The sequence below is a fragment of the Urocitellus parryii genome, chromosome 3, assembly GCF_045843805.1.
Source record: "Urocitellus parryii isolate mUroPar1 chromosome 3, mUroPar1.hap1, whole genome shotgun sequence".
Taxonomy (NCBI): Eukaryota; Metazoa; Chordata; class Mammalia; order Rodentia; family Sciuridae; genus Urocitellus; species Urocitellus parryii.
Window position 1 is genome coordinate 162,387,702 of NC_135533.1, and position 13,753 is coordinate 162,401,454.

Below are 13,753 nucleotides of genomic sequence, written 5' to 3' on the forward strand. Positions count from 1 at the left end.
CTTTTTGTTGTGGACTTTTTGAAAGGGAAATGGTTTTGTTCCTCATTATTCAATTCTGGCATTTGCATTAGCAGTATAATTATTCAGCACATATTTTTCCGTAAGATAACAGAACTATTAATTCATTCTATAGTGCAGAATTGTTGTGTATATAAATCTGAGGTTTGTTTGAAAATGCAAGCCAGTATTTTAAAGGATGCATCTTGTCGAAAACTTGTACTCCAAGATCTTCCCATTATACATGGTTTGCAGATCCCCTGGAATGAACATGGAATTTTACATTCAGGTTTATCTCGGTGACTTCAAATGGAAATGCATGTCCTGCTAACCTAGGCATGAGCGACTTGCTTATTTTGTTATTTAGTTCCATTCCTGAAGGAGTGAAGCAAGTCTGATCAGTTCTGTTATTTATTTTTTTTTTCATGCTCTGGGGACAATAGAATGTCCTGCTTATTCAAAGATTCTGTTTAATATAGAATAGTTAAGTGACTAATTTTCAAGGATTAGAACATAAAACACGTTCAACCGTGTAACTACATGGAACCGCATCTCATCTGTATTTGAAGACTGATGATTTTGAAAGCCATTTACAACTCTACATAGGGTTTTCAATGACAGAATGCATTGTAGCTACAGTAGGATTGTATAAAATGCCTCTTAATATAATTTTGTAGATGACAAATGACTGCAAGAGCTTTTACTGAGGAAAAAAAAAACTATTAGTGGAATAAAGTACTGAGAAGAGTCCCTGAATAGTTTTGTTATTTTTAACTCTTAGAATTCTTACCATTTCATAAATTAATGTAATTTCCTTTAGCCCAAGTGTGTATCCCTAGCACATGCAGTTAGCTTCACAACTCCACTTTCAGCATTAGACTTTATATATTCTATTTCTACTATAAATAGATATGTTTGTGTGTGTGTGTGTGTGTGCATACAAACCTGATAACTGCGTCATCAGAGGATGATAAATTTTGTTTTGCTTCTTCTCTTGCCAGTGAACATCAGGCTGCCTTGGGTACTTGTTTAGATATTTGCTGTTTATATGTTATCACTTGTAACCATTATTGGTTACAAATGTTTCTACTCTCTGCAGTATAGATGCCATGCTGTGGTATGGCTTCATACTTAATCATGGTGAAGGTTTAATGTTCTTCCATTTTGAGTGTGGGATTTTGATCTTTGGTGTATTAATTACTCCTTTGGTCCTTGCTCTCTGCAGCTAGTTCTCTTAGAAGCCTCAGACCTTGCCTTTGAGCTCCAGGCTAGGGTTTTAATCTGCCTGATTGATAATGCCAACTGGTAGTCTCCAAGAGACTTCAGACTCAGCCTGATTATAACCAAACTAATGATCTTGCCTCCCTCCCACCTCCCCACACACATGAGACCTGTCATAAGTGTTCGCCATCTCAGCTGAATGAAAATTCATGCATACCAAAGAGTCCTACTGATCAGGCACAGTGGTGCACCATAATCCCTGCTACTCCGGGGGCTGAGGCAAGGGAAGTCCAAGGTCAAAGCCAGGGTCATCCTGGACAAGTTAGATCCTGTCTCAAAAAGAGCTGGGGGTGGGACTCTGTGGTCGAATGCCCCTGGGTTCAATCCCTAGTACCACATATAAAGAAAAAAGGGGGGAAGAAAGGGTCCTACTGAGTGGCCACCTTTCTGTGCACCCATTTCTAGTCTGTGACCCAGCTGAATTCACTGTCCCCTACGTATTTCTGAAGTCCATTCCCTAGTTCTTCACCTCCTCTGCCATTCCTAGTGCACCTTTCTTTCTTAGGCTGAACCCAGAGCAGGTTTTGAAAATGTAACTGTGCCCATGCCGTCCCTGTCCCTGAGCACCCTCAGGCCCTACGTTCGTTCGGTGGCCTCCCAGTCTGCCCTGTGAGTGCCCGGTCCCTGGGTGGTTTTCTCTGAGCCCCACGTGGTTCAGCTCCACCCTGGCTCTCTGCCCCTGTCCCCACCAGTCCTGAGTCCCTGCCCCTGGTGGGTAGGTGTGCAGTTCTCTTTTCAGACTGCTCCTTCTCGTCACAGATGGTTATCCAGAACCTTCTCTATGCCAGAAGGCTCCTCCACCCTTCAGGGGTATCTGTGAGTGCAAAGGAGGGAAAGTCCGGCTTTCATAGACGCATGGGTTCCAGGCATTTCCCACCCAAATTTGGCACATCTTTCAGATCATAGCTCAGAGACGCTCTCCACGATCCGTCCACTCTTGTGTGTATCTCATGCTAGAGACCTTTTTTTTTTTTAAGTTGTGGATGGACAGCATATCTTTTAGTGATTGATCAATTGATTGATTGATATGTGACACAGAAGATCGAATCCAGTGCCTCACACACGCCACGCACGTGCTCCACCACTGAGCCACAACCCCAGACCCTCGCTCTAGAGATCTTACCGTAGTTTTAATTTGGTTTTGTCTCCTCTTCTCAAAGGGTAGACACATTTTCCTGCTTATTGTGATATCTCTGCCACCCACCACAATGACAGGCACATGATAGTTCCCTGTAAATTATTACTGAAAGAAATGAACGAATGCTCCCAAAAGATGGATAATATCCAGATGGGCATGTTCACAAATGATTTTTTTTTTTATAAATCATCGCCAGTTGAAACTCACTGATGACAACCTGATAGTTTCTTAAGTCAAATGTTTACAAGGTGTTCTTTTTGTTTGTTTGTTTCTTTGATTGTTGGGGGTACCAGGGATTAAACTCAGGGCACTCAACCACTGAGCCCCATCCCCAGCCCTATTTTGTATTTTATTTAGAGACAGGGTCTCGCTGAGTGGCTTAGGGCCTCGCTAAGTGGCTGAGGCTGGCTTTGAACTCGCTATCCTCCAAACTCAGGCTCCAGAACTGCTGGGATTATAGGTGTGCACCACAAGGTGTTTAAATTCCTGTTTGTTCCTTAATAATGGATCCACTCATTCATTCATTCATTCATTCATTCATTCATTCATTCATTCATTCAAGAAATATTTGTTACCTAACATGTACCAGGAAACTCCCCTGGGCACTGAGCATGCCCTAGTAGTGAGAATAGACTCAATGTCTGTTGTCCCCATTTGGAACTTGCAGCAGAGGGGAACAGCCACCTACATTGCAGTTGGGGCCACTTTATGTGTGAAAGGACTTTTGTGTGCTCTGCTGTGATCTCAGTAATAAAGTGTTTTATTGTCAGCATGAGGAGGCGTGGAATGGAAAGGTTTCACTCATTTTGCTTGCTGAAGTCAGCGAGAACATTTCACCTGTACTATTTCTGAATCATTTGACTTTTAAAACTTTTCTAGAAAGAAACACCCCACCCAGTAGGCTGTACCTCCCCACGCTCCTTCAGGGCATGCATCAAGCCTCCCTTCCTGGGTGTCAGGACTTAATTCATCTTTCTCTCCTCTTTGAAAGACTCTGAACTCATTGTCCCCCTTGCTCTCTGAGTGCCACCTCCCCGTCCCTTTTCAAGCAGCCGTATGACTTGTAAGTGAAGGAATTCTTTAATTGTGCGTTTAATTGCCTCACTGATGAGTGGATTATTGGAGGATGAAAAGGGCTCATATTGAAAAGTCTCACAGCTTCGTTGGCGGCAAATAAGGTCTGTAATAAGTGACTTCCCACTTGGGAACGTTGAGACCGCAAAGGTGTATTTCACCTTTTACAACCCATCAAGCCCTGTTTTGACATTCGAGGAAATGAGCCGTATAATTATTTTGCCAATATCAGCTCTTACTGTTCTGTGATTCGCGTTGAGGTCACACTTTCTGGCCAAGCCAATGAAATGAGCCACGGTGCAGGTAAGGTCACAATCAAGTGATGGGGTTGCTGCTGTTTTTGTTTTGTTTTGTTTTGTTAATTTTCTGTGGGGAGCTTCTGTCTTGGTGTTGGTGTCTGAATTTTTCTTTCTCTCTTTTCTGTCTCATTCCTGCTATTCCTTTGGAGAAGAAGGGGTACACACCGAGGAGCTGGACAGTGAACTAGGTAAACCCTCTGCTTGCCTGCCTGCCTGCAGCTGATGTCGCATGATTGATTACCCTGCATGATTTTATAAACTGCATGTTCTATTTTTTTTTTTTTAAATACCAGGGATTAAACTCAGGGGCCCTCACCCACTGAGCCCCATCCCCAGCCCTATTTTGTATTTTATTTAGACACAGGGTCTCACTGAGTTGCTTAGGGCCTCGCTAAGTTGCTGAGGCTGGCTTTGAACTCACATCCTCCTGCCTCAGCCTCCTGAGCCACAGGGATGACAGGCTTTCACCACTGCGACTGGTGAAGGGTTTTGTTTTTAAGGATGTTTAATGCGTTGTCCTCTGATCATCGTGGTAGGAATGGCTTAAGGTTCAATGTTAAATTTCTTTAAAAAAAAAAAGAAGGTGAAGAAGTCGTCCATTTGGTGATTAGATAATTGAAAAAGACAGGGCTGGGTTTTCCACATACAAAACAACTGTGTTGATCATTTGTGGAACCAATTTCTCCCCCTCTTGCTACCTCAATGCTCTCTGTGAGTGGCCACTGGGGATCACACAGCTGTGTGCGGAACAAACCTTAGTTGCTTCTGTGGAAGTTCAGATGGTGAAATTTCCAGAAGGAACTTTCCGTGTTTCTCCCTGGGCCACTGTGATGGCCTTAAAGACCTCTAAAAGATGAGTTTTAATGGTGCATGATTCCCTTCTCCTTGTCACAGCCGGAATTCTGGGAGGTGGGTGGTGCAGGGATGGAGGCGTCTCTGTGGTCTGACCAGACCGCCTGGATCCCCTGCTTACTGCCTCTGTGACCTCAGCCGATATCCAGAATTGCCCATTACCCGACCCCACTTCTGTTTGCTTCCTTTTTATCAAAATGTATAAATTGGGGCTAAAAGAAGAGCTCTTGGAGATTTACTGAAAATGCATTTCTATATATGTCACTGTGATCAACTCCTGGTGCAATTGCTAGTTTTATTATTATCTAATTCTCATGGGATTTATCAACACTTCTTACAGCATTTTTTCCTTTTAACAAAAGTCAAGGAAGGAGTGTGTTCTGTCCTGCAGAAGTAGCCTGTATGTGTTTTAGTCTTGTTTTGTTTTTAGTTCGTTGTTTTTTTTTTTTTTTAATTGTGCCAGGAATTGAACCCAGGGGTACTCAACCACTGAACCCCATCCCCAGCCCTATTTTGTATTTTACTGAGTTGCTTAGGGCCTCACTAGTTGCTGAGGCTGGCTTTGAACTCATGATTCTCCTGCCTCAGCCTCCTGAGCCCCTGGGATGACAGGCGTGCCTCACCGCGCCTGGTGTAGACGTGTTCTTTTAGGCAGGGTAGCAGCATGGCCCTTGGATTTTGCCTGCTTCTGTACCGTGTGACTCCTGGTCTGTGCACGTGTGCAGGCACACCCTTGGTCTTTTCTGTTGCATGTGCCCTGGAGTCTGTTGACAAGCTCTTGGCCCATTTTCTCAATGAAAGGGTCCTAATTTCAAACAAAAGCATCTGTCAGGATTTCAGTGAGTGGTGTGATTATTCCAGATGTGCCAAGGAAACCTCAATCTCTATAATCTGCCCCGAGGGGTACAGGCGGATGGCTGAGGTGCTGCACACAGATCATTTGGTTATGAAGTTGTCATTTCTGAGCTCTGTTGTTGGAGTTGGGTCAGTAGCTCCATTATGCACCTTTTGTTTGCTTAACTTATCTACGTCTTCTGCAGAAGTCTTCCCAGAATGAAAAACAGAGCCTTCTTTTGTAACTACAGGGTTTTCTTGTGTTGAAACCAACTAGGGAAGGTAGAGACAAGAAAACAGAGTTCCCCTCCCCGTCAAAACTAAGGCACCGTTTTGAAATTCATCTTTGATCTGGAACACGATTTTCCAGGTGTACCCTGACAGATCCCTTGAAAGGAGCATAGAACATTACACTACTCAATATTTACTCCTGAAATGAAAAATGATATTGCTTGAAATTTTCAGAGGCAGGAATAGTAAGCAGGTGGGCTGCAGAAATCCATCCTGGTCCTGTGTGCTTTCGGGTGGTAGCTGCTGTTTGTTGCATATTTGTTGAGGTCCCTCCTGTGCTAAATGTTTTCCAAGCATCCTCCTTTAATCCATGGTTGACCTTTGATGTGAACCCAGAAGAAAGGTTATGGTTCAGAGATGTTAAGTAACCAGCCCAAGGCCACAGAGCAAAGAGCTAAGTGGAATTTAAGGTTAAATGCCAGATCTGGAAGTGCCAGAAAGACCTCAGTGTTCTTTAGTCTCCATAATGAGTTTTATGGTTTTGTCAGTGGTTAGATATGGTGGGGTAGGGGCTCAGAAATCTTCAGTGCTTATTAAAAAAAAAACTATAATAGAATGTATAATATTCTGGGCTTAAATATTTCCTGCCATTTTTAGTTTTTTTAGAACCAAATGGCAATTCTAGGACAAACATTTTCTTTCTTTCTTTTTTTTTTTTTTAATTGATGACCCACTTCTATTTTAAGCATTGGGAGACTAATTCCTATTATTAAGTTAATCACCACATTTGGAAGTGAGAAATCTATCTTTTCAATTCAAAAGGAGTTTTAACTTGAAGAACTGGAAAATTTCTGGAGTTGATCCATCTGTTCCAGAAGTTTTAAGATCAGCCACTATCTAGAATTGCCCGTTAACTGACCCCACTCCTGAACTCTGGAATATTAATAGGTTATTGATGGGGCCACAGATCAAGATCCAGGAGTAGCTTTTCTTGTTCCCTTTTCAATTCTCCATCAAATCATATGACCTGTCTGCTTGGGCAGTGAGCTTGTGTTTATCTTCATGTCGCTGTTGTCTGACATATCCTCGAGTAAACAGTCGGCACTCAATAAATGTTTATCTGCTTAATAGTTGAGTGTAGTCAATGCATAATATCTTTCCCATGGTATCTAAGCAGGTCAAATATTTCAGGTTTCAGATTGTGAAAGCAGTCTGGTTCTGTTAATGATCACCAGGCTCCCTGCTCTCTGACCCATCTTCTACCCCATACAAATGTCTGACTTTGCACCAATTTGCATTGTTTTCATCTTCAATTTTCTAACTCTTTGGAAATATTTTCCTGGTTTGTTTTCATTTAAATGGTCATTTCCAGCTTAGTAAAGGGAAACTGTTTCCCAAGTGTTTGATTCGCATCAACCCATAAGACTTGGTTTATAAAAAATGCCAAGTTGTATCAACATCTGCAAATTGGACCTGTCTTGAATTTTAGTAGCTTATGTCTCCTGAATTCAAATACTTTTTTAGGGGGCATTGGGGGTTGAACTCAAGGTTACTCAACCATTGGGTCATATCCCCAGCCCTGTTTTGTATTTGATTTAGAGACAGGGGTCTCACTGAGTTGCTTCGCTCCTTGCTGTTGCTGAGGCTGGCTTTGAACTTTTGATCCTCCTGCCTCAGCCTCAGAATCACTGGGATGACAGGTGTGGGCCACTGCACCTGGCTATTCACCACCTTCTAAAAAGCCTGTTGAATTTTGTTTTGTTTTTAATTAGAAAAAGAAGGGCAGGGATAACTGTCTCCTTGTTTGCAAACAAATAACACATGGATCAACAACCATGAAGTTCTCGTTTCTCCACGTGCAGGCAAATGTGAGCCAGATGTGAACGTTGAGCCGTCTTGAGTGTGCTTGGGGGTGCACCCACACCTTCCTCTCATTCTGAAACTGTGGGTGGCACGTGTGGGTCCTCACTGATGTCATAGTCATCATTGGAAAATAGAGACCATATGATTCCCTGGATTTTTAGAAAATCGATTCCAAAATGCATGGCATTTCAAGAGTGTACCGTCCACCATTCAAATAGTTCCTTCTAGTTCCTTCCAGGAATCATGATCCACTTGGGAGTCTGGCTTAATACAAGCTTGCTTTGGCAGAGTGTATGACGGTGGCTTGAAAAGGAGTTGAGTGATCGCAGCGCTCTCTAAAAAGGTGGTGTCACCACATAAAATGTGGCCACCTCATTGTTTTCCACCAAGTACCATAATCGGGTGCGAGGGGTTTTCCCACAATAGATTCTTGTCACAGAGGTCGCTATTTCCTGATTAATGAAATTCCAAACTAAGATCTGAAACCTTTCGAAGTCACACCCGGTAGGTCGTGGTTGAGTTTTTGAAAATCACGTATGTCCCCCAAAGCCATTTTCCTACCATATTTAAGGGAATGACATCTTCCCCCATAGGTAGTCAGTTTTATTTATTTATTTAATTATTATTATTGTCATTATTATTTTTTGGAGGGTGTACCAGGAATTGAATTACCAAGGAGCACATTTCCAGGCTTTTTGGATACTTTTCTATTTAGAGACAGGGCCTTCCTAAATTCCTTAGGGCCTCACTAAGTGGCTGAGGCTGGCTTTGAACTCGCGATCCTCCTGCCTCAGCCTCCCGAGTCGCTGCCATCACAGGTGTGCGCCACGGTGCCCGGGTGTGTTACTTTTTCATAGGTGAAGCGCTGGGGAAGATGGACTGGCCCAAACACAGAAACAGAGTGAGCTGTGTGTGTGCAGTTCAAACATCCTCCTTCATACTGGCATTTTTATTTACTCAGTAGCATTTTAATTAGGAACATGGAGAAAAATAAGATGCAGATTTAATTTTCTTCCAGAGAAAGGGAAACAGTTCTGTTGAACTGAAAATGAAAAGAAGCATTAATTTTCATCTGTTTTTGCCCGTGTGGTAAGGTAGCCTGGAAACCAAACGAGAAAACAGTAAATATTTCGCGTAGCATGCAAGGCAAGTTTTAACTATTTCCATTAAAAACGAATTTAATAGTTGGTTTAAAATAAAAGGCAGCTGGGACAGCATTTTATCAAGTTTTATTTTCTTGCGTAAAATACCAGTAGATAAAGAGTTGTTCTTCATGAGAAAAGTGCACTCAAGAAATAAAAGGAGTATGCACTTCTTTTTGGTTAGGATATACAGTTTTAATTGGGTTCAAAGACTTCTTTTTTTGGGGGGGTGGGTACCAGGGATTGAACTCAGGGGCACTCGACCACTGAGCCCCATCCCCAGCCCTGTTTTATATTTTATTTAGAGACAGGGTCTCACTGAGTTGCTTAGCGCCTTGCTTTTGCTGAGGCTGGCTTTGAACTCGGGATCCTCCTGCCTCAGCCTCCTGAGCTGCTGGGATGACAGGTGTGCACCATCATGCCCCGCAGGGGTTTAAGGCCTTCTTATGAGACCTTTTCTTTTTCTTTTTTTCTTTCTTTCTTTTTTTTGGCCTAATTCAGTTGTCCATGGTCCTCAGGCTCTTCAAGAATCTGTTCTTCTTGTTCTAAATATTCTTTTGTATTTCAGAACTGCCTGCTGGTTGGGAAAAGATCGAAGATCCTGTCTATGGTGTCTACTATGTAGAGTAAGTGGCTGTTCTTGTGTACGCTTCTGCTGAGCGGAGCTGCCCGCCAATTATGATATTAATTTCATACTGAAAATGCGTATGTCTGTTTTAATGAATGAGAAGATAATTCCGTGCATCCAAAGATAGTAAATCCCATTATTAAATTCAGGAGGGCAGGATCCACGCGTCTTCAACCATTTCACAAAGGCTGAACAGAGTCCTGGCAAATGACAGGTGTTTAATAAGTATCAGCTGAGGGCATGGATTGAGAAAGCTGGGGCGTGAGGGAGCAAGGTTGTGGATCTTCGGGAGGAGGACCCACGTGGCCTACTTTTTGCCTTACCTAGGCACCAAAACAAACAAAACAATCATTGAAAATGTACTCAAAGAGTTGGGTGCATTTTTAATAACTTATGAAATGTTGCCAAGATTAAGAAGAAAATGGAGAATAGGCTTCAGGATCTATGTGATCTAGGTGCTTTGGGGCTGTTTCCTTCCTGAGGACATTTCTTCTGGAAGTTTCAAAGCCTTATGGTGACCCCGTCACCCTGTGCCTTATCCCAGCATTGGGCACGCACTTTGTATTCATCAGAACCATCCACCCATAGGATGATCCCAAAGAAAATTAAAAAAAAAAAAAAAAGGAGATATAATTTAAAAACCACACTGGCAATTTGGGGCAGAAGAGAGATCATTTCTCGGACCCTCCTAAAACTAGAATTTCCCCCTTTGTAAGCCCCAGAGGTCGTCTTCCTTACAGATACAGAGCGAGCTCTGTGTTGTTGGAAGCTCATTTTGCTTTGCCTTTCAGTTAGTTTGTGCCTTGAGTAAGAAAAGGAACAGAGGAGAGTCATTTTGGTGGGTGAAGTGACTTGATTTTTTGAGGGGCAAGGAGCGAGGTCATAGGATATCTGAAAAGCCCTGTGTGTGCTTATTTATGTGCATTCCCACACACCCTCTGAAACGAGGCCATGGCAGAAAACCGTGTGTGTGTGTGTGTGTGTGTGTGTGTGTGTGTGTGTGTGTGTTTGCCAGGGTCTTATTCCTTACAACAGTCATCGAAATTGTCCTGGTCTTTGTCACTTTGAAAACATCACATCTGCTCAAGTTAGCTCTTACGTGCAGTCTCTCTGCCCAAGGGCTATACTGGGAATCCTGCCTCCTTGGGAACTGATCAAAATAGTTGACGATTGATTGATTGCCCAAGAATAATGATGCTGTCAATTGGGGTACCCTCATGTGGAGCCAGAAGTGTTTTAAATGAAAAGGTGACAGTTCACAATTTAAGGGGAAAAAAAAATTATATGCTGAGATTGGTAAGATCTCCCGTAAGTGACTGTTGTTAATCTTGTATGTAAAGGACCAAAAACCGTAGTATACGTAGGGTTTCATGTGATCCCTGATTCCAGTCATCCAGGGGGGTCTGGAAAACAGATCCTTCAGGAACAAGAGGGTACTACTGTGTGAATACGGGTAGGACTTGCCTCAAGGCATCTACTAAGTCTTTTCACCTAAAATACAGCATCACCCGCTTGGTGCAAGTAAGCAGCCTGCAATGGGAAGCTTTTTTTCATCTCCCCCTTTTCTGGGTGCATTGGACACTGGAGTCAACCTCAGACCACCCTCTTTGCTCACTGCTAATCCAGGGATGGGCTTTCTGCAAGTGGGATGCCCATGTTCCAGCTGAAACCTGTTTGCCTTCCTCCCCAGCCACATCAACAGGAAGACTCAGTATGAGAACCCAGTTCTAGAAGCCAAACGGAAGAAGCAGCAGCAGCAACAGCAGCAACAGCAGCAGCAGCAGCAATCCCAGCAGCCGCCACCCCCAGAAGGTCAGCCTCTTCCCTGGAGGCTTTTTTACTCAAGCTGGCAATGTGGGGCAAAGCTGGGCACTGACGCCCCCTTGTGGTCAGAGCTGGCCTCGGTGATCAAGTGCTTCTACCTCACTAAGGAGCTGCTGCTAGACACTGCTCCCCAGACCCCAGGGGAGGGCTAACGGGGGAGCCCAGCTCAAAGGCACCCGCATCTTCACTTTAATTTAGAAGACAGAGAACTTTCTTGCTCCAGAAGCCTTGGCTTTGCAATCAGTGTCTTTTAAGTGATTTTACTTTCATTTAGGAGCACTGTAAAAGAATCAGAAAGACCTGGTAATTTGGAGGGCTTTTTAAAATTTAAAATTACCTCCCTTGTAAAAAAAAACAGGAACCGTTTAGGTGTGTAGATATTAAATTCTCTAATGCTGTCTGCCATCTTGTTCTCAGAGGTATATACTGCAAAATTTTTCTAAGGATGCTGCATATGTTAACAAAAATCAGATAATTTTGTGGATATGTGCATGTCAGTGTCCTGTTTTTCTCACTTTTTATTTCTTGCTTTTGCTTCGAAGGTCTTTAAAGCAACCTTACCTAATATATATATATATATATATATATATATATATATATATATATATTGAACAAGAAATTGAACCCAGGGTCATTTCACCACTGAGTCACATCCCCAGCCCTTTTTATAGTTTATTTTGAGACGGGGTCTTGTTAAATTACTGAGGCTGGCTTTGAACTTGAGATCCTCCTGGCTCAGCCTCTCGAGCCTCTGGGATTATAGGTGTGCCCCACCACACCTGGCATGTTAGTCTTTTTTGATACATATGACCTCTCTTTTGTCTGTTCACCTCTACTATTGTAATATAAAAACACCCCTAGGCAGTATATAACTGAATACCTGTGTGTCAGTAAAACTTTACTTATGGTTGCTGGAATTTGAACCTTGTATAATTTTCATGTGTCATAAAATATTCCTTTTCTTTATTTTTTTCAGCCATTTAAAAATCTAAAAACTTGCCCGGACATGTTGGTGCATACCTGTCATCCCAGCTGCTTGGGAGGCTGAGGCAGAAGGATCTTTAGGTCAAGGCCAGCCTCAGCAAATTAGCAATTAGCAAGACCCTTTCTCAAAATTAAAAAAAAAAAAAAAAAAGTTCCGATGATGAGAAAAAAAAAAAAAGAATGTTACTCTGTCTCAAAGACTGGATACAAAGAGACATTGGGTCCAGTCTGGGATATGGGCGTGGTTTGCCAACTGCTGCCCAGAACCATGTAATTTTGACAGAGTGTCATGCGTAAATGTATTTGCCAGTTCCAAAGTTCTCTAAGTCTCTTCTATTTAAAAAGAATTTTTAAAATATTTTTTCCCCGAACTGGTGAAACTTGGCATGTTGGAAATGACCATTTGGGCAGTGGGGATCCATTGAATATAGAAACTGAGCTAGAAAGTAGCTGTGGTGCTTCTCAAGGGTCAGGGTGCCGTGGTGCACACCTGTCATCCCAGCGGCTCAGGAGGCTGAGGCAGGAGGATGGCGAGTTCAAAACCAGCCTCAGCAATTTAGTGAGACCCTAAGCAACTCAGTAAGACTCTGTCTCTAAATAAAAGACAAAATTTGTCTGGGGATGTGGCTCAGAGGTCAAGGGACATAACAATACAACAGAGCCCACAGGTCCCATTTGGGTTTTAGAGATGACAGAAATCAGCACCTGAGCAATTGTGGACATCCACCTTCATGCAGCTCATGACCTGAGAAACCCAGGCTGCAGCAGACCAGCCAAGTTCTCATTCCCATCAAGAAAGTTCTCTCTTGGCCTGCTGCTTGTGGGCGATTCCCTGTCCTCACTGATATTTTTTTATTTAATCTCACTTTGGACTCTCCAGAGAGAATTGCAGTCTTTATTGGACATACCACAGTATTTTTCCCCCCAGGCATTTTAAATGAGACACAGAGATCCTGAAATCCTTCCTATGGAGAGGTCAGACACCAGCTCCTTTCTCATCTGAGCTCTGTCCTCCGTTCTGTGGGTTTGCGCGTGATGAATGAGGAGGTGAGTTGTTTGGAAGCTGACCGTGCCTTTGGAGGGAAATGCAGGAAATCGTTTCTATTCTTTCTTGCAGAGTGGACAGAAGATCATTCATCCCTCGTGCCTCCTGTTATTCCAAACCACCCCCCAAGCAATCCGGAGCCAACCAGGGAAGCTCCACTTCAGGGTAAAATGTTTTTTACAATTGCATCTTGGTTTCCACTCACAAAGTCTCATTTATAAAAGTCACTTTAAAAAGGGGGAATCTTGGCCAGGCGGTGACGCATGCCTATAATCCCAGCAACTCAGGAGGCTGAGGCAGGAGGATCTCGAGTTCAAAGCCAGCCTCAGCAATGGTGAGGTGCTCAGCAACTCAGAGAGACCCTGTCTCTAAATAAAATAGAAAATAGGGCTGGGGATGGGGCTCAGTGGTACAGTGCCCCTGGGTTCAATCCCTGGTAATGCCCACCCCCTTCCAAAAAAGTGGGCTTTTGTAATCTCCAAGTCTTTCCTTTGATACTACAAACCTTTAGTGAAAGCAAATCTAAATGTATTGTTAATCAGAACATCAAAAATTAGGAAC

The 13,753-nt window shown here is 43.0% G+C and overlaps 1 protein-coding gene across 5 annotated transcripts in view; it reads left to right on the forward strand.

Annotated features, from left to right (window-relative positions):
- The window catches only part of Magi1 (membrane associated guanylate kinase, WW and PDZ domain containing 1), a 614,610-nt gene that overhangs the window by 522,902 nt on the left and 77,955 nt on the right, over positions 1 to 13,753 (forward strand). For all 5 annotated transcript variants that reach the window (XM_077795606.1, XM_077795607.1, XM_077795604.1 and 2 more), the window contains exons 7-10: positions 3,942 to 3,977; positions 9,280 to 9,337; positions 11,030 to 11,151; positions 13,265 to 13,357. In XM_077795606.1, the coding sequence (XP_077651732.1) occupies positions 3,942 to 3,977; positions 9,280 to 9,337; positions 11,030 to 11,151; positions 13,265 to 13,357 (309 nt within the window). The remainder of the gene's footprint in view (positions 1 to 3,941; positions 3,978 to 9,279; positions 9,338 to 11,029; positions 11,152 to 13,264; positions 13,358 to 13,753) is intronic.